Source organism: Triticum aestivum, chromosome 5A, assembly GCF_018294505.1.
Source record: "Triticum aestivum cultivar Chinese Spring chromosome 5A, IWGSC CS RefSeq v2.1, whole genome shotgun sequence".
NCBI lineage: Eukaryota > Viridiplantae > Streptophyta > Magnoliopsida > Poales > Poaceae > Triticum > Triticum aestivum.
Genome location: NC_057806.1, coordinates 80,070,222 through 80,090,945, shown reverse-complemented (window position 1 = coordinate 80,090,945; position 20,724 = coordinate 80,070,222). Strand labels below are relative to the sequence as shown.

General features: G+C 47.0%; 1 protein-coding gene across 8 annotated transcripts; it reads left to right on the top strand.

The window, feature by feature from the left end:
- Positions 1 to 9,773: 9,773 nt before the first annotated feature.
- On the top strand, positions 9,774 to 13,933 carry LOC123102397 (tubulin beta-1 chain). Of its 8 annotated transcripts, none has more exons than XM_044523741.1 (6): positions 9,774 to 10,808; positions 10,910 to 11,147; positions 11,804 to 12,016; positions 12,538 to 12,574; positions 13,055 to 13,144; positions 13,818 to 13,933. In XM_044523741.1, the coding sequence occupies exons 1-3, from the start codon at positions 10,356 to 10,358 to the stop codon at positions 11,842 to 11,844; spliced, it is 732 nt and encodes a 243-aa protein (XP_044379676.1). In that variant the 5' UTR covers positions 9,774 to 10,355; the 3' UTR covers positions 11,845 to 12,016; positions 12,538 to 12,574; positions 13,055 to 13,144; positions 13,818 to 13,933. The 8 variants fall into 8 exon arrangements, with proteins under 8 accessions (XP_044379676.1, XP_044379680.1, XP_044379678.1 ...); XM_044523745.1 differs by having other exon boundaries at positions 11,757 to 12,016; XM_044523743.1 differs by having other exon boundaries at positions 11,807 to 12,574.
- Positions 13,934 to 20,724: the final 6,791 nt, after the last annotated feature.

Here is a 20,724-nt window from a genome sequence, read left to right as displayed (position 1 = left end):
TGCCTGAGCCACCCCGTGTGTGTAGGTGTCCTCTCTGCCTTTTTGGTGTCTCGGTGCCAAAGGGGGAGAGAGTGTAGGGATTTGCGTGTTGCGCGTTGTGTCGTTCTTGGTGTGTTTGCTTTGTCATTTGAACCTCGTTTGCCTCGTTTGCTTTTGGTTTGGTTTGTGCCTTCGAGACCTATCCTACATATGGTGTAAGACATATGCAGTCTATCTACCTTATTTAACTTATGTTTGTGCTTTCCTGTCTAGTGTTAGCCTTCCTATTACTAGATATGCCTTGTCTCTATAATATAGGGGGAGCTTTGATCCTAGTATGTGTGTCGTGCAGTCCAAAGTGAAGGAAATATGCCCTAGAGGCAATAATAAAGTTATTATTTATTTCCTTATATCATGATAAATGTTTATTATTCATGCTAGAATTGTATTAACCGGAAACATAATACATGTGTGAATACATAGACAAACAGAGTGTCACTAGTATGCCTCTACTTGACTAGCTCGTTAATCAAAGATGGTTATGTTTCCTAACCATGAACAAGGAGTTGTTATTTGATTAATGGGATCACATCATTAGGTGAATGATCTGATTGACATGACCCATTCCATTAGCTTAGCACCCGATCGTTTAGTATGTTGTTATTGCTTTCTTCATGACTTATACATGTTCCTATGACTATGAGATTATGCAACTCCCGTTTGCCAGAGGAACACTTTGTGTGCTACCAAACGTCACAATGTAACTGGGTGATTATAAAGGAGCTCTACAGGTGTCTCCAAAGGTACATGTTGGGTTGGCGTATTTCGAGATTAAGATTTGTCACTTCGATTGTCGGAGAGGTATCTCTGGGCCCTCTCGGTAATGCACATCACTTAAGCCTTGCAAGCATTGCAACTAATGAGTTAGTTGCGGGATGATGTATTACAGAACGAGTAAAGAGACTTGCCAGTAACGAGATTGAACTAGGTATTGAGATACCGACGATCGAATCTCGGGCAAGTAACATACCGATAACAAAGGGAACAACGTATGTTGTTATGCGGTCTGACCGATAAAGATCTTCGTAGAATATGTAGGAGCCAATATGAGCATCCAGGTTCCACTATTGGTTATTGACCGGAGACGTGTCTCGGTCATGTCTACGTTGTTCTCGAACCCGTAGGGTCCGCACGCTTAAGGTTTCGGTGACAGTTATATTATGAGTTTATGAGTTTTGATGTACTGAAGTTAGTTAGGAGTCCCGGATGTGATCACGGACGTGACGAGGAGTCTCGAAATGGTCGAGACTTAAAGATTGATATATTGGACGGCTATATTCGAACACCGGAAGTGTTCCGGGTGATTTCGGAGAAAACCGGAGAGCCGGAGGGTTACCGGAACCCCCCCGGGAGAAGTAATGGGCCATATGGGCCTTAGTGGAGAGAGAGAGGGGCTGCCAGAGGTGGGCTGCGCGCCTCCTCCCCCCTGGTCCGAATTGGACTAGGGGAGGGGGGCGGCGCCCCCCCCCCCTTCCCTCTCCCTCCCCACTTCTTTCCCCCTCCTAGTAGGAGTCCTACTCCTACTAGGAGGAGGACTCCTCCTTGGCACTCCATAGAGGGCCGGCCGGCCTCCTCCCCTAGATCCTTTATATACGGGGGTAGAGGGCACCCCTAGACACACAAGTTGATCCACGTGATCATATTCTTAGCCGTGTGTGGTGCCCCCTTCCACCATAGTCCTCGATAATATTGTAGCTGCTTAGGCGAAGCCCTGCAACGGTAGTACATCAAGATCGTCACCACGCTGTCGTGCTGACGGAACTCTTCCCCGACACTTTGCTGGATCGAAGTCCGGGGATCGTCATCGAGCTGAACGTGTGCTAGAACTCGGAGGTGCCATAGTTTCGGTGCTTGATCGGTCGGGCCGTGGAGACGTACGACTACATTAACCAAACGCTTCCGTTGTCGATCTACAAGGGTACGTAGATCACACTCTCCCCTCTCCTTGCTATGCATCACCATGATCTTGCGTGTGCGTAGGAAATTCTTTGAAATTACTACGTTCCCCATCAGTGGTATCAGAACCATGATCTTGTCTGAGTGAAGTAGAAAATCATCGTAACAAGAAAATAAAATTCCTACGATCTGATCGTGGAGGAGAATATTTCAGTTACGAGTTTGGTGTACGTTTGAAAAATTGTGGAATAGTTTCACAACTCACGCCACCCGGAAAACCACAGCGTAATGGTGTGTCCGAACGTCGTAATCGTACTTTACTAGATATGGTGCGATCTATGATGTCTCTTACTGATTTACCGCTATCGTTTTGGGGATACGCTCTAGAGACGGCCACATTCACGTTAAATAGGGCACCATCAAAATCCGTTGAGACGACACCTTATGAACTGTGGTTTGGCAAGAAACCAAAGCTGTCGTTTCTGAAAGTTTGGGGCTGCGATGCTTATGTGAAAAAGCTTCAACCTGATAAGCTCAAACCCAAATCGGAGAAATGTGTCTTCATAGGATATCCAAAGGAAACTATTGGATACACCTTCTATCACAGATCCGAAGGCAAAACTTTTGTTGCTAAGTTCGGAAACTTTCTAGAGAAGGAGTTTCTCTCGAAAGAAGTGAGTGGGAGGAAAGTAGAACTTGACGAGGTAACTGTACCTGCTCCCTTATTGGAAAGTAGTGCATCATAGAAAACTGTTTCTGTGACACCTACACCAGTTAGTGAGGAAGCTAATGATGATGATCATGAAACTTCAGAACAAGATACTACTGAACCTCGTAGATCAACCAGAGTAAGATCCGTGCTAGAGTGGTACGGTAATCCTGTTCTGCAAGTCATGCTACTAGATCATGATGAACCTACGAACTATGAAGAAGCGATGGTGAGCCCAGATTCCGCAAAATAGCTTGAAGCCATGAAATCTGAGATGGGATCCATGTATGAGAACAAAGTGTGGACTTTGGTTGACTTGCCCGATGATCGGCAAGCAATTGAGAATAAATGGATCTTCAAGAAGAAGACTGACGCTGACGGTAATATTACTGTCTACAAAGCTCGACTTGTCGCAAAAGGTTTTCGGCAAGTACAAGGGATTGGCTACGATGAGACCTTCTCACCCGTAGCGATGCTTAAGTCTGTCCGAATCATGTTAGCAATTGCCGCATTTTATGATTATGAAATTTCGCAGATGGATGTCAAAATTGCATTCCTGAATGGATTTCTGGAAGAAGAGTTGTATATGATGCAACCAGAAGGTTTTGTCGATCCAAAGGGAGCTACCAAAGTGTGCAAGCTCTAGTGATCCATTTATGGACTGGTGCAAGCCTCTCGGAGTTGGAATAAACGCTTTGATAGTGTGATCAAAGCATTTGGTTTTATACAAACTTTTGGAGAAGCCTGTATTTACAAGAAAGTGAGTGGGAGCTCTATAGCATTTCTGATATTATATGTAGATGACATATTACTAATTGGAAATGATATAGAATTTCTGGATAGCATAAAGGGATACTTGAATAAGAGTTTTTCAATGAAAGACCTCAGTGAAGCTGCTTACATATTAGGCATTAAGATCTATAGAGATAGATCAAGACGCTTAATTGGACTTTCACAAAGCACATACCTTGACAAAGTTTTGAAGAAGTTCAAAATGGATCAAGCAAAGAAAGGGTTCTTGCCTGTGTTACAAGGTGTGAAGTTGAGTAAGACTCAATGCCCGACCACTGCAGAAGATAGAGAGAAAATGAAAGATGTTCCCTATGCTTCAGCCATAGGCTCTATCATGTATGCAATGTTGTGTACCAGACCTGATGTATGCCTTGCTATAAGTCTAGCAGGGAGGTACCAAAGTAATCCAGGAGTGGATCACTGGACAGCGGTCAAGAACATCCTGAAATACCTGAAAAGGACTAAGGATATGTTTCTCATATATGGAGGTGACAAAGAGCTCATCGTAAAAGGTTACGTTGATGCAAGCTTTGACACTGATCCGAACGATTCCAAATCGCAAACCGGATACGTGTTTACATTAAACGGTGGAGCTGTCAGTTGGTGCAGTTCTAAACAAAGCGTCGTGGCGGGATCTACGTGTGAAGCGGAATACATAGCTGCTTCAGACGCAGCAAATGAAGGAGTCTAGATGAAGGAGTTCATATCTGATCTAGGTGTCATACCTAGTGCATCGGGTCCAATGAAAATCTTTTGTGACAATACTGGTGCAATTGCCTTGGCAAAGGAATCCAGATTTCACAAGAGAACTAAGCACATCAAGAGACGCTTCAATTCCATCCGGGATCTAGTCCAGGTGGGAGACATAGAGATTTGCAAGATACATACGGATCTGAATATTGCAGACTCGTTGACTAAGCCTCTTCCACGAGCAAAACATGATCAGCACCAAGGCTCCATGGGTGTTAGAATCATTACCATGTAATCTAGATTATTGACTCTAGTGCAAGTGGGAGACTGAAGGAAATATGCCCTAGAGGCAATAATAAAGTTATTATTTATTTCCTTATATCATGATAAATGTTTATTATTCATGCTAGAATTGTATTAACCGGAAACATAATACATGTGTGAATACATAGACAAACAGAGTGTCACTAGTATGCCTCTACTTGACTAGCTCGTTAATCAAAGATGGTTATGTTTCCTAACCATGAACAAGGAGTTGTTATTTGATTAACGGGATCACATCATTAGGTGAATGATCTGATTGACATGACCCATTCCATTAGCTTAGCACCCGATCGTTTAGTATGTTGCTATTGCTTTCTTCATGACTTATACATGTTCCTATGACTATGAGATTATGCAACTCCCGTTTGCCAGAGGAACACCTTGTGTGCTACCAAACGTCACAACGTAAGTGGGTAATTATAAAGGAGCTCTACAGGTGTCTCCAAAGGTACATGTTGGGTTGGCGTATTTCGAGATTAGGATTTGTCACTTCGATTGTCGGAGAGGTATCTCTGGGCCCTCTCGGTAATGCACATCACTTAAGCCTTGCAAGCATTGCAACTAATGAGTTAGTTGCGGGATGATGTATTACAAAACGAGTAAAGAGACTTGCCAGTAACGAGATTGAACTAGGTATTGAGATACCGACGATCGAATCTCGGGCAAGTAACATACCGATGACAAAGGGAACAACGTATGTTGTTATGCGGTCTGACCGATAAAGATCTTCGTAGAATATGTAGGAGCCAATATGAGCATCCAGGTTCCGCTATTGGTTATCGACCGGAGACGTGTCTCGGTCATGTCTACATTGTTCTCGAACCCGTAGGGTCCGCACGCTTAAGGTTTCGATGACAGTTATATTATGAGTTTATGAGTTTTGATGTATCGAAATTAGTTCGGAGTCCCGGATGTGATCACGGACGTGTCGAGGAGTCTCGAAATGGTCGAGACATAAAGATTGATATATTGGACGGCTATATTCGGACACCGGAAGTGTTCCGGGTGATTTCGGAGAAAACCGGAGAGCCGGAGGGTTACCGGAACCCGCCCCCCGGGGAGAAGTAATGGGCCATATGGGCCTTAGTGGAGAGAGAGAGGGGCTGCTAGAGGTGGGCTGCGCGCCTCCTCCCCCCTGGTCCGAATTGGACTAGGAGAGGGGGCGGCGCCCCCCCTTTCCCTCTCCCTCCCCACTTCTTTCCCGCTCCTAGTAGGAGTCCTACTCCTACTAGGAGGAGGACTCCTCCTTGGCGCGCCATAGAGGGCCGGCCGGCCTCCTCCCCTGGATCCTTTATATACGGGGGTAGAGGGCACCCCTAGACACACAAGTTGATCCACGTGATCATATTCTTAGCCGTGTGCGGTGCCCCCTTCCACCATAGTCCTCGATAATATTGTAGCAGTGCTTAGGCGAAGCCCTGCGACGGTAGTACATCAAGATCGTCACCACGCCGTCGTGCTGACGGAACTCTTCCTCGACACTTTGCTGGATCGAAGTCCGGGGATCGTCATCGAGCTGAACGTGTGCTAGAACTCGGAGGTGCCGTAGTTTCGGTGCTTGATCGGTCGGGCCGTGGAGACGTACGACTACATCAACCAAACGCTTTCGTTGTCGATCTACAAGGGTACGTAGATCACACTCTCCCCTCTCGTTGCTATGCATCACCATGATCTTGCGTGTGCGTAGGAAATTCTTTGAAATTACTACGTTCCCCATCACAAAGCACCCATCTAGTTGGCACACATCCAGGGGGAGCCCGTCTATATTCTAGAGAGGAGGGGTTTGCGGTTGCTTAATATTACTTCCCTTGTGCAAATCTCGTATTGTCATCAATCCACCAAAAAGGGGGAGATTGTAAGGGCATATTTATCCCTAAGCTGTTTTGCTGATTGATGACAACGCGTTTTCGGACTAATCGTGTGCCTTGAGTATTACAGACATTTCATCGCTAGGCACAAGACGATTGGGTGCCCCTCGAAGACTGTTGAAGATGGCGTCTTTTCTATGTTTCTTTTTGGTGGATTTGAGTCGTAGGAAAATCGTACTATTAAGAGGGGGTCCGCGTCGGAAAGGTTTGGATGGAATCATCACGTACACGTCTCTTTCTTATCCCCTCCTTTCCCTTGGACCATCCTCCGCTTTCTCGCCGCCTTGTTTCTGGCTGCTACGTTGGCACGCGGTAGTACTGCTCCCAAGTGAGCGGTAGTACCGTAGGCACCAGCGGTAGTACCGTGCTACGGCGCGGTAGTACCACAGGTGCCCACTGTAGTACCGCTCCCCTGGAGCTGCACTACCGTTGCTCATCAGGCTAGTACCGCTCCCTCGCGGTAGTAGGGGCGGATGTAATTTTTTACATCCGCGCCTACCACGGTAGTACTGCTTTCGCTCCGCGGTAGTACCATGCTATGTTGTCAGGCAGTAGTACCGCCCCTCTGCAGTACTACTGTGTCGGGTTTTTGCTTCTTCCGTTTCTTTGCGGAAGTAGGCACGGATGTATCCTTCCCCCTAGCTAGGGGATTCCTGCCGTGCGGTAGTACCGCATGGGGGCGCGGTAGTACCGCGCTCACGGAAGTACCGCCCTCAGATCATGTGTTTCTGATCTGACCTTACTGTTGCTGGGGTTGCGGCAGTACCGCGGGCCTGTACGGTAGTACTGCATGACCGTGCGGTAGTACCGCTTGGCAGCAACCGGTAGTACCGCGCGGCCCTGCGGTAGTATCGCTGGCCTGGAGCGGTAGTACCGCTGGCCGCGGGCTGGTAGGTGAATAACGGTTGGATCTTTGTCCCTCACTATTTAAGGGGTCCCCTTCTTCCCCATTGACTCATCTCTTCCAACCCTAAGCTCCATTGTTGCTCTAAGCTCCATTTTCGCCCGATCTCACTCCCTAGCCAATCAAACTCGTTGATTTGCTCGGGAGTGGTTGAGAAGGCCTCGATCCACACTTCCACCAAGAGAAATTTGATTCCCCCACTAATCCCTTGCGGATCTTGTTACTCTTGGGTGTTTGAGCATCCTAGACGGTTGAGGTCACCGCGGAGCCATAGTCCATTGTGGTGAAGCTTCGTGGTGTCGTTGGGAGCCTCCAATTGAGTTGTGGAGATTGCCCCAACCTTGTTTGTAAATGTTCGGTCGCCGCCTCCAAGGGCACCAATAGTGGAATCACGGCATCTCGCATTGTGTAAGGGCGTGAGGAGAATAAGGTGGCCCTAGTGGCTTCTTGGGGAGCATTGTGCCTCCACACCACTCCAACGGAGACGTACTTCCTCTCAAAGGGAAGGAACTTCGGCAGCACATCCTCGTCTCCACCGTCTCCACTCTTGGTTATCTGGTGCCTTTACTTGTGCAAGCTTATTTGTATCATATCTCTTGCTTGCTTGTGTTCCTATCCTTGTTCCATCATATAGGTTGCTCACCTAGTTGCATATCTAGACAACCTACTTTGATGCAAAGTTTAAATTGTTAAAGAAAAGCTAAAAATTGTTAGTTGCCTATTCACCCCCCTCTAGTCAACCATATCGATCCTTTCATCAGTGCTATCCTAATGCTTGCCAGCTCTCAGTTTCACAACTGGATATTCTTTGTGCGTGCTCGATCGATGCCGTTGCATTTTTTTCCTTATTTTCGAGCCCATGATGGCCTTGTGTGGAACCTTAATGTTGTGGTTGTAAGACTCTGTAACATTGGTCTTTGGCTTTGTTAATTTAAAGTAGGGTGCTCCTTGCGCCTTCTATCTAACTTTTTTTAGATGTTTGTCTTAATATGGTGATCTATAGAAGCCAACATTCATGATCTGTGAGGAGAAAGTCCATGGCCATCAACATCAGGAGTGTAACAAATTAATTGTCACACTCGCATTTCAATTGCACAGCAAGGTGCTCTTTCATTGAAAATCATCTTCGTCATTTTAATTTAGTTACATGGGACCGCGTATGAACCCACTTACTGGCACGGGTCGTAAAGATCCCAATCATTGAAGCCATAACTTACATTGTTCCGGCCAAGGAAAAAATTCACCAAAAATTAACCACAAATCATGAATTCCTTAGCAATGGAATTAGTTTGCTATCTAAAACGCGGTAATGTCCAAAGGCATTTGCTATCTTTTTTCTTTCAAAAGGCCTTTGTTATCTAACTCCTACTTTGGTGTCATCATTTGAGAGCTGAACTCAAGAAATGACTAGAACATTCATGGCTCAAATCGAATGGATATAAATATGGATGTCATGGTGTGGTAAGTTCCACATTGAATTGGAAGCAGGTGATGCATAATTGCATGGGATCAACTAGGACATCCTCACTTGACATTTTGATCAATTTTGGTCCATAAAAACGCAAATGAAGGATTTAAAAATGCTTCGGTGTGAGAGATAGACAGTTTATGGAGGGCAGTCAAGTGCCTTTCCTCTGGCAGGCTTGGTCCATAAAAACTTGACAGGAGCTCTTGTGTTACAACATTAAATTTGTCGATTTTCTTACTCCATTGTCATCAGTAAGGGAATCCGGCAATGGTGGTGACCGACTTAGAGAGAGGGAAGCCAAGGGTTGACACGAAGCTAGTTTGGCTAGATCGTAGTGTGGCAAGGGGCCCACTATCAAACAGGAGAGTGGTTGTGACGTTGTGTGCGAAGAGCGCGAGCTGTACCGAGTGTGTGAGGCCTATGAAATGAATAGACCGAAGAGTTCTCTTCCTTTCTATTCTCCTTCTCATCAAGTTCGTCTCCTTCTCCGGATCAAAAAAATAAGTTCGTCTCCTTCTCCGGCTCAAAAAAAAAGTTCGCCTCCTTCTCATCCACCTTCCTGTAACCCTTCAATCCAATTCGTAAGGAACCACTTTTTGGGCCTCGCAGTTTTGTAAGGGTCACTTGCATCTTTGAACCAGGGCAACAAGAGGAAACAAGTGGTCAGAATAGATCTTCAGCTAAGTTAAATTAGTTTCTTTTTCACGAATATTTTGGTTCACGGGAGCTGGTTCTGTGTGCTCTGGTGGTTTTGTTTCGATCAAATGGAATATGGGGGTGTCTTCTTCCTTGAAATTCTGACTGTAATGTTGCTTTCAATCTCGCCGTCGAGTCAATCAGAAGTTCAGAACTAACCTATGTAACAGATGGACGGCTTGAGGGGACACACTGTTTGAAGTGTGAGATTGGAATTAGTATAGCTGCATTTCTAAAAATTAAAATAGAGCTGCATAATATTGCTTACCTACTTCCAAATAAATCAGCAACTGATCTAATTTTTTTCCTGGTCATCCAACTGATTCTTAGGCGATTTGTACGTCTTTATCTTTATTTCTCTACTAATAAACCAGCTATCATTTCTGGTCGTCCGTTGTGGTTGTTTTGCAAAAAAGCCCCTCGATTTACAGGAAATCAACCCGCGGTCCCTGTTTTAGTGGCACCCAGAAAAAACGTTTCACTTTTACAAACAAAACCCTATAGGCATTTCAATTCAGTCCGCAATCCTTTCCTTCCTCTTATCCACTCTGCGCCGGCGGCTACGCCCATTCCGTCGTGCGCCGGCGGCCGCCGTGCCTCGCACCGGAGGATGGAGTGCGCTCGCCGGGAGGATGGACGGCGCGGAGAGGCGCGCTCGAGCCTGAGCTCCTGTGCCCGTGCCTCGCGCCTCCTTGCACCGCTCCGGCGGCCTCACTCGCCACACGCCGTCGCCGGCGACCACAAGCAGCGACTGTCGCACCTCTCTGCGCGCCACCCCGAAGCCCTAGGCACGCCGCGCTGCCGTCCCCCGCAACCCCGGCCTCCTCCTCAACCTCGCCTCTCCGTGCGAACAAACGACGTCGCCGGCGCCGGCCTCGACCACCATGCTTGAGCTGACGAGCGCCGACCGCACGGGGCTCATCTCCGAGGTGTTCGACGTGCTAGACGACATGAGCTGCAGCGTCGTCGATGCCAGGGCGTGGTCGCATCGCGGCCGCCTCGCCTGCCTCGTCTACCTGCGGGACGAGGATGTTGCCACAGCCGTTGTGGAGCACATCCAGGCCCGCCTCGCCTCCCTCCTCCGCAGAGACTCGGAAGCCAGCAGCGGCGCCGTGGCTGCCGTCCCCGCCGGCTCCATCCCGCACGCCAACCGGCGCCTCCACCATCTCATGTATGCCAGCAGCGACCAGGAGCACGCGTTCCCAACTCCCACGGTGCGTGCTCATGGATCTCGAGCCCGACACCATGGGCTCCGTGCACAAGGGGCCCTACGGCCAGATCTTCCGCCCTGACAACTTTGTCTTCGGCCAGTCCGGCGCCGGCAACAACTGGGCCAAGGGCCACTACACCGAGGGCGGGGAGCTCATCGACTCCGTCCTCGACGTCGTCCGCGAGGAGGCCGAGAATTGCGCTGCCTCCAAGGTACTTTCCCCTTTCTTGAGGAGTCGCTCCAGTTACTTCGTTCCGCAGATTCTGGCCAGCGATTCTGACTTTTGTTCATGTGCTTGTCCTGAGGCTTCCAGGTGTGCCACTCCCTCGGCGGGGGCACCGGTTCCAAGATCAGGGAGCAGTACCCGGGCCGGATGATGCTCACCTTCTCCGTGTTCCCATCTCCAAAGGTCTCTGACACGGTGGTCGAGCCCTACAACGTCACTCTCTTGGTTCACTGGCTGGTGGAGAACGCCGACGAGTGCATGGTGCTGGACAACAAGGCGCTCTACGACATTTGCTTCCGCACCCTCAAGCTGACCACACCTAGCTGTAAGCAAATCTGTGACATCAAGCTATATTACCTGCCTGTACTTTTTTACCTGCATGTACTTTTTTACTAATGTGAATGCTAAACGAATAAAAGAGATAGAGGATTAATACACTGACTCTGGCTTGGCAACTTTATATTGGTTTCTTGACCGAGATTCTGGTACAGATGGAACCGTGATTTGTGATAGTCTAGCGATTAGTAGAAAGCGAACTGTAAAATCATGTGCTTTGCAACTCTTGTCATAATCATATACATAGGATTAGTTCAGTTTAAAGCAGGGATTCAGATTGCTCTACTGTGGCACACATTGTCAATTAGTTAAGTGAGATCAAAATAGAAGTGCAGATTTGGTGGCAAAACATTCTATAGGTGAGCAGTTAACCGGTTTGTTGTTACAAGGTGCTCTGGTTTTTTTAGCACACCAATTGGCTGCACATTGTACTTCTAATAGTGATTTTTTATTAATGTGAGATCTAAGCTCAATAGTTCGCACAACTTGGGAGGCAATCCTGAAAGGAGGAGAGCACTTGAAATAGGCTTAGTGAAGAGAATTTGAGATAGCACAACCAAACATATTTGGGTTGACCACTGAATACCTAATGTCCCAGGGAATTTCAAGGGTGAGGAAGCTGAGTGAACTGTTTTCTGCTGACAGTAGGTGGTGGAATGAGGACACTCTCCAAGAGAACTTCTTAACACCAGACATCTGGGTGATAAAGAAGACCCCTCTTGGAAAATTGGACCAGGATATGTGGGTGTGATCCAGAATTTTATGCCTGTCAGGGCTAACTTGCACCTCCATCCCTACGCCCCTTTGATTACATTTGCAATTCAATATGCAAATAAGCTGGATGCTTGGATGCCCGTGGTGAGTGAAGTATGGCTTTAGTCTATCGGTTAAGCTGACTAACTGTTTCAAAATCTTGAACTAATGTTTTTTGTGACACCTGAACTGAAGTTGGTCATGCTAACAAAACCTTCAACTTATTAGAAAGAAATTGTAACAACAGTTTAGCTTATTGTTCTGTGAAGTAACTACCGTTGTACCAGGAAATTTTGTGCACGTGCATTCAATTACAGGTTATCCGAGCCTGCTTGCACTTGCAACTGATCAATGCCGATCCAGTTGTTCTCAGGATAGATAAAAATCAGTTCTTGTTCATTATAGAGGGCATCCAACATAAATAAGATTTTTAAATCTGACAAAACATTTTTATTTTACAATTCAGTCTGAAAGATAAGAGCAAACTTATCTGCCACTATAGAGGGAATCAAACGTAAAATAGGTGACATGCAGATATTGACATACGATTACATTTTTATGGCATTACTAATCCAGTTATGGTTCCATTGTTGTCGCACACCGAACGTTCAATGAATTTCTTGAAGAAAATGTATGGAGTCTTTTGTTGTGTGCTTCAACCAGGTAAAATCCTATTGGTTATTCTAATCATACAATCTTCCGATCCAATTTTGTGAGCTTAGTACAGTAGGATTCTTATTTTTGTAAGGCTTCCCAGTAGATATATTGGAGCTGCCCCTTCCTCTTCTACTGTTCTATCTCTACTTCTTTCCCTTCTACTTGATAGTCAAAAATTTAGTACATCTCCATGCTCATGGTTCTTCAGCATATATAGTCTACTATGTAATTCTCTGTACAACCCATTTAACTCTGCAACAGACACTAAAATATATCTGTAAGCTTGCATAGGAATAATTCATTTTTTATTGTTGTTTGGTTATTGTGGTTCATAGCCAATTTCTTTAGGCTTTAAGCATATGGTAGGATTACACTAACAATCCGAGTAAATAGTATTTGGTCCTTTTGATTATGTTTCATGGCAATAAGTGTGTTTCCTTGTGGTGCAATTTGTTTCCTGCAATTGATAACTCAACTTTTTTGCAGGGAGGTAACTACATTTCTTCCGTTGCTGAAAAAGCTGAGGTGAATTCTATGACAGTGAGGGTTGATGATAGGAGCACAAGTAATTCTGATGTAAGTGTGACAACCTTGTGTACTATTCTATCCTGGTCTTGCTTTTATTGTTGCACAACTTCTCTGATCTCCCAGTAGATTTGTTCAGTCGGTGTGGTCGTTAGGCTTAGTTTAGACATATTTCTATTTTGAATCTGTGCTTATACTGTTTGTCATCTGAAACCTACACTCAGTATACATTATGTCCAGGAAATAATCATCACGTACGGACATCACTCTATACTCCTTCCTTACATAATTCTTGTCGTGGTTTTAGTTCAACATTGCATAACCTTCTGGTTTTCCTGAGGTACTGCTCAGTAACTTTTTTTACCTCATGCATACAAAGATAGAACAAGAGTCACTGGATTAAGAATTCGAACTTTCAGAAGTTCAAAAAACAAATCTGCATAGTCTGTGGATGGGGATGGAAGGAAAGAATTGTGATTCTAATGTGCCATTGACAGTGGCGGGCATTAATTGGGGAGGCGGAGATAGCAGCTTGACATGCATGATGTTTGATTAGAATCGTGTTTACTTGGTGATGCTTTTAGTTTGCTAGAACTTTTTAGCCTGAAAGAATGCAAAATGCATATACACTGGGATTAGGAATCCATTAAGTTATCTTAGTTTCTCTTTCTGGTTTGAGTTTAGTATTATTTTTTCTTCTTCATGCATTTAATTTGCTGTGCAGGTGTCTTAGATAAGATGCTATAAGGATTACATAACTTTCTTTACCAATCACAGTACCGACGGTGGCAGGCCATGCTTTCTATCTGCAGTTCTCCAACTAAAAGTCTAACTGCAGGAGTATGTAGAATCTTCTTTACTTAACTAGCTTATACTCACGGACATATCGTGAAGCACAAGCAGCCTTGCAACCACAAACCTTGCAGACTTCTCTTTTCATATCCAAACTTTGCAAACATTTCATTCATGTTTTTAAACTTATTCTACGTTATTTTAGTGCACCAAGAAAAAATAAATTTGTGACCATTTGTGCTTATCTACTACTGCTTTGAGTTTTTTTTTCTTCTTTAAAGGTTTGATAGTATATGTGTAGATTTTTAACTATTTTTGTTACTATTACAAATTTAGTTACATTTCTCAAAATAAAAGAAAATACTAAATTTGTATGAACATATAGATCTTATGAAATTTGATTTCATGGTAATTTAGTTACATAAATTATTAAACTCTCAAAGAGTATGTATATGCAACAATCACAATGTATGTTTCTCTCGAAAAGCGATAATTCAACCAGTGGCAACACAAAGGCATGTTCACCTTATAGAGAATGAGGATAACATTGTTTCCGACGTTTGTCAGATTTGCGGTTTTTTTTCGCCCGGTGCAACGCACGGGCATTTGTACTAGTATTCACTAATTTCTAGATGCACCTGAGTTTTCCTACGATCAACATTTAAAAGTCTGTATAGGCCAAAAAACATCCTTGTCACTGAATTTGTGCGAACATGGATAGGCACCAAAAAGATAAATTTACACATAATGGCATAAATTTTGCGTACTTGTGTGGATGCGCGCACACAAAGGCCCATGTATGAGTCCATGATAGCATGCGCACGCAAAGGCCCATGTATGAGTCCATGATAGCATGCGCACCAAAGGCCCATACAGCATTCCATCAGATTAAGGTCCATCAAATTCTGAACTTCAGAGACCTCAAGAGCTGGCAGTAGTACATAAGCTGAAGGTGATGATGACATGGCCTAAAAACATAAGATAATGACAAACGTGCTGCCTAATTTTAGATGCTTATCAGAATGTGATGGTTTCTTGAAGCCAATAGCCAACATACAACTCTTCAGCCATCTGTGAGGAGGTAGGGTCCATGGCCATCAACATCATGAGTGTAACAAATTAATTAGCATAGTGGTTCTTCAGATAGGCCAAACGAGTGATTGCAACATGACTCCCAAAAATTGCACACCAAGATGCTCTTTTGTTGAAAACCATATTGGTCGCATTAAATTTAGTAACACTCGAACACGGGACCATTAACGCGGGGCACGGATGGACCCATCTGCCGGCAAGCGTCATGAAAATGATATTTAGCGTAGGTTAGGGAACATAATTCAAACAAAATTTAACCACAAACTTGAATAAAACAACCGAATTCTACCCCCAGATCTCGACGATTTTTGCGATATCAACGGGTAGCGGTAAAATTCCAGAGCCAAGGTGTTTTTCATTTTCCCTGTTGCAGGCACACCCACATGTCAAGGCATGTCTGGATGAGAAAGCTCAGTGCCACCCTAATGCCATCCAGCTCTCAGTTTCACAACCGGATATTTTTTTTTGCGTGGTTGATCGACGCCATTTGCAATTGTTGACCTTGGAACAGAAGCTTAGGGAGAAGGCAAAGGGTTGCTGTCGGTCGCCGTCGCTGGCCAGCAAAGAATCTATTGGAGAATTGTGGCCACCTTTGTTTTTCATGAATTCAGCACGTGAGCTTCTAGATGTTGCTTCGCGGAGCAGGCCTCCTCTCAAGGCCACACACGCATACATAATTGCAGGAGCGCCGGTTCTTATCCTGAATCTGAATGAATGCTGCATCTTTTTTTATAGTGGGAGAAAAGTAGGATCAGATGCAATGGATCGTATGTTTGGGTACGTAGTGTTTAATACTGGTGGGCAACACATGTCGTGGCGTCCTGCAGATGCATGGTGCATTCGAGCATGTGAGTGATCGATCGACATGCATGTGATGCTGCTAGGGTGCAATTATAAATACAACTGCTGCTAGATCTAGCATGAGTTTTTATATTTGTTCTAGGTAAAGTTCTTCAGAGTCAATGCTCATAAACTTTCTAGGCCAGGTTCTGGAAGCTAGGGGATGGATGCTCAATCATCTTTGGTTATTTATTTCATTTTTGCTTAGATGGGGTAGTGTTAGACTATGTATAGCTTCTGTACCTATGTACGTATATGGTACATATTGTAACACAACCATTATATATAATGAGATAAGCCACCCCTAGAGGGTTGTGCTGGTTCCCCAAAACTTATTGTCTTACATGGTATCGGCCAGTGTCGCGGGCCGTCTCTGTTCCGGCTCCGATCGGGACAAGGAGCATCGGCTCCGTCTTCTCCACGCCGCCGGCGCCCTCGCTTGGGCGTGACCTCGTGGTCCACACCGCGGCGCCGCCGTCCGCTGCGGACTCCGCAGGCGTCGTCCCGCCGCTCCTGCCGCAAGCGGATCACACTGCCCCGCTGGCGGGGTTGGCGGCGTCCGCCCCGGCCGCGGGCCTTGCGGCGTCCGCACCGGCCGCGAGCTTTGCGGCGCCCGCCCTGGCTGCGGTCCCGCCTCCTCCCGCATCGGCTTTGGTGCCTCCGGCTGCCTCCATGGTGTTTGCACCCCAGACAGCCTCCTCGATGGGATTGTCTTCGCCGCCGCCGTTTCACTTCGGTCATCTCATCACCATCAAGCTCTCCGCCGACAACTACATCTTCTGGCGTGCGCAGGTTCTCCCGCTCTTGGGGAGTCACTACCTGCTAGGCTACGTCGACGGATCGCTTCCCTGCCCACCCGCGCTGGTAGACAGCGTGCACGGTCCGGTCTACAATCCGGCCCATCGCGTCTGGACGGGGCAGGACCAGGCGAACCTCTCCTCCATCCAGGGGTCGCTCTCGCCGGCAGTTGCCGGCCTTGTTGTCTTCGCGAAGACGTCTCATGAGGCCTGGACCATCCTTGAGCGCACCTTTGCAGCGCAGTCCCAGGCTCGTGTCTCTGCACTCCGTCGTCAGCTTGGAGAGTGTCAGAAGCTTGACTCCACTGTCACTGAGTTCTACAACAAGGTCAAGGGCCTCGCCGACACATTGGCCTCCATTGGACAGCCCCTCACCGACTCCGAGTTCAACTCGTTTATTGTCAATGGTCTTGATGAGGAGTATGATGCCTTAGTCGAGATCATCAACGAGCGGGGCAACTCGACACCCATGCTGGCACACGAGGTTTTCTCTCGGCTCCTTCTCACTGAGCAACGGGTCGACACTCGCCGCACCAGGGGCACTGGCTCCCTCTCGGCCAACGCCGCCACCAAGGGTGGCCGCTCTTCTTCATCACCCCGGTCTCCCTTGGGGCTGCCACCGTCGCCCGCCTCGGTCCCCCCACCTACTGCGACCTTACCGGGGGCTGGCGGTCCACGTGTGTGTCAGCTTTGTGGCCGCGATGGGCACTGGGCCTCCAAGTGTCATAAGCGCTTCCAGCGAAGCTTCCTTGGTCTTGGCAATGACGGCAAAGATACACGCAACAATGCCCGTCAGGTCGCCATGGCTGATCGTCCCGCGCCGCAGAAGCAACAGGGACACACTCAGTCCTACTCCATCGATCCACACTGGTACATGGACTCTGGGGCGACAGAGCATCTAACCAGCGAGATGGGGAAGCTTCACACTCGTGAACCCTATCATGGCTCCGACAAGATCCACACCGCCAATGGAGCAGGTATGCACATCTCTCATATTGGTCAAGCATCTCTTCTCACTAGACATGCTAATAGGAGTCTTCAGCTTCGCAATGTTCTTCGAGTTCCATCTGTGACCCGTAATCTTCTTTCAGTTCCTAAACTCACACGTGATAATAATGTGCTTTGTGAATTTCACCCTTTTGATCTTTTTATTAAGGATCGGGGCACGAGGGACATTCTTCTTAGTGGGCAGTTGTGCCAGGGCCTCTACCGTCTGGAGCATCCTGGTGTCGCTCGTGTTTTCAGTGGAGTTCGGGTCTCTCCGTCACAGTGGCATGCTCGTCTTGGTCACCCGGCCACACCTATTGTCCGTCATATTTTGCGTCGTCATGAGCTTCCTAGTTTGTCTAGTCATAAAGATGTAGCAGTGTGTGATGCTTGTCAGCAGGGGAAGAGTCATCAACTTCCTTTTTCGGAGTCCAGTCGTGAGGTGAAACATCCTTTAGAACTTGTGTTTTCAGATGTATGGGGTCCTGCTCAGACTTCTGTCAGTGGTCATAATTACTATATCAGTTTCGTTGATGCTTATAGTCGCTTTACCTGGCTTTACCTTATTAAACGCAAATCTGATGTGTTTGATATTTTTGTTCAGTTTCAAAAACATGTTGAACGTCTTCTCAAGCACAAAATTGTTCATATCTAGTCAGACTGGGGGGCGAGTATCGCACCTCAACTCTTTCTTTTAGTCGCTTGGGATAGCTCATCGTTTAGCATGTCCACATACACATCAGCAGAATGGTTCAGTCAAACGTAAGCATCGTCATATTGCTGAAGCTGGTCTTACTCTTTTGGCCCATGCATCTGTTCCGTTTCGGTTTTGGAGTGATGCTTTCACCACTGCATGCTTTCTCATCAACCGTACTCCTACTCGTGTTTTAAACATGAAGACTCCCATTGAGGTTCTCCTTAATGAACAACCTGATTATACCTTTCTCAAGGTATTTGGGTGTGCTTGCTGGCCGCATCTTCGTCCATATAACAAGCGCAAGCTGGAGTTTCGTTCTAAGAAGTGTGTTTTTCTTGGCTATAGCTCTCTTCATAAAGGTTACAAATGTCTTCATGTTCCCACTAATCGTGTCTATATATCTCGGGACGTCGTGTTTGATGAGCATGTTTTTCCCTTTGCCAACCTTCCTGTGTCCACTGTCGAACCACCATCCCTGCATTCATCCTCTGTTGCTTCTGACCAATTTGATGATGTTGCATACTCTCCTTTGCTGTTACCTAACCATGGTGCAGGAACCGGACGTGGAGCTCGTTTGGAGCTGTTGGAGGATTCACCATCATCATCGTCGTCTTCTGGTGGGCACGTCGATCGCCCTATGTTGCATGGCATCGATTCGCGTGCCCATGCATGGTCACCCGACGAGCCCGTCGCGCCGAGCATCTCCACTGCTCGGTCCTTTTCGCCAGCGGCCGCTGAGTCGCCCGCGGCTCGGCCCGTCACGCCGTCTTCGCCTGCGGCTCGGCCCGTCATGCCGTCTTCGCCCGCGGCTCGGGTCCTCACGTCACCTTCATCAGCGGATCGGCCCGTGACACCGGCCGCGCCACGGCCCACTATGCCGAGCTCGCCATCGGCCCGGTCTGTGATGCCGGAGTCGCCAGCTGCTTCGTCTGCTCTGCCGGTTTCGCCGGTGGGTCGGCCTTCTTCGCCAACCGAGTCCGAGGCTACCGTGACTGGCTCCTCGTCACCGGCTGACTCGTCAACGTCGCCGTCCTCCAGCCCGTTGCAGGCTGCTCCGTCGACCTCGGTGGTTCCTGTGTCCCGACCACATACACGCAGTCGCAATGGCATTTTCAAACCTAAGGAACGTAAGGATGGTACGGTTGCTTGGTTGGCTGCTTGTTTGGCTGCTGCTGTTGCGGATCCATCTTCTGAGCCTCGCTCATATCAGGCTGCCCTGCGCATTCCACATTGGCGAGAGGCTATGGAGCAGGAGTTTCATGCTCTTCTTCGTAACAAGACATGGACTCTCGTTCCTCCACCACCACGGGTAAATGTTATTGACTCAAAATGGGTATTCAAAGTGAAGAAGCATTCGGATGGATCTATTGAGCGTTACAAAGCGCGACTTGTTGCTCGCGGTTTTCGGCAGCGTCATGGTCTTGACTATGAGGACACCTTCAGTCCTGTCGTCAAGCCTACCACTATTCGGCTTCTTCTCTCCATTGCTGTTTCTCGTGGTTGGTCACTTCGTCAACTTGATGTGCAGAATGCTTTTCTACATGGATTTTTGGAGGAAGAGGTTTATATGAAACAGCCGCCTGGTTTCTCTGATCCTGATCGTCCTGACTATATCTATCGTCTTTCCAAAGCACTATATGGTTTGAAGCAAGCTCCTCGTGCCTGGCATGCCCGCCTTGCCTCTGCCCTTCGTGCTCATGGGTTTGTGCCGTCTACTGCTGACACTTCGTTATTTCTTCTACAGAAGCCAGAAGTCACTATGTATCTTTTGGTATATATCGATGATATTATCCTTGTCAGCTCTTCTCAGTATGCTGCTGATGCTCTTGTCTGCTCTCTTGGTGCTGATTTTGCGGTCAAAGATCTTGGGAAGCTTCACTACTTTCTTGGAGTTGAGGTCACTTCTCGTGCTACTGGTCTTGTCCTTACGCAGAAGAAGTACTCCTTGGAGTTGTTACAGAGAGCTGGCATGCTGAAGTGCAAACCGACCACCACACCCATGTCGTCTACCGACAAGATAACAGCTGTTGATGGTGAGCTTTTGTCTCTTGCGGATGCCACAGAGTACAGGAGCATTGTTGGTGGACTTCAGTACTTGACGATCACGAGACCAGATATCTCTTATGCTGTTAACAGGGTTTGTCAGTATCTTCAGGCTCCCAAAGATACTCATTGGGCTGCTGTTAAACGCATTCTTCGTTATGTTCAGTTCACCCTGACATTTGGTATGCATATTCGGCCGACTTCCTCTCGGGTCCTTTCGGCCTTCTCTGATGCAGATTGGGCTGGTAGCCCAGATGACAGGCGATCCACGGGGGGTTATGCAGTATTCTTTGGCTCTAATTTGATCGCCTGGAGTGCTCGGAAACAGGCTACTATGTCACGTAGCAGTACTGAAGCTGAGTACAAGGTTGTGGCTAATGCTA

What these genes read in the sequence shown, in the direction of transcription:
- LOC123102397 (XM_044523742.1), top strand. Translation starts at nt 10,356, where the DNA reads ATGCCAGGGCGTGGTCGCATCGCGGCCGCCTCGCCTGCCTCGTCTACC. An exon ending in AGAATTGCGCTGCCTCCAAG is followed by an intron (nt 10,809 to 10,909) that starts GTACTTTCCCCT and finishes TGAGGCTTCCAG; the next exon opens with GTGTGCCACTCCCTCGGCGG. An exon ending in CAAGCTGACCACACCTAGCT is followed by an intron (nt 11,148 to 11,803) that starts GTAAGCAAATCT and finishes TTCTGCTGACAG; the next exon opens with TAGGTGGTGGAATGAGGACA.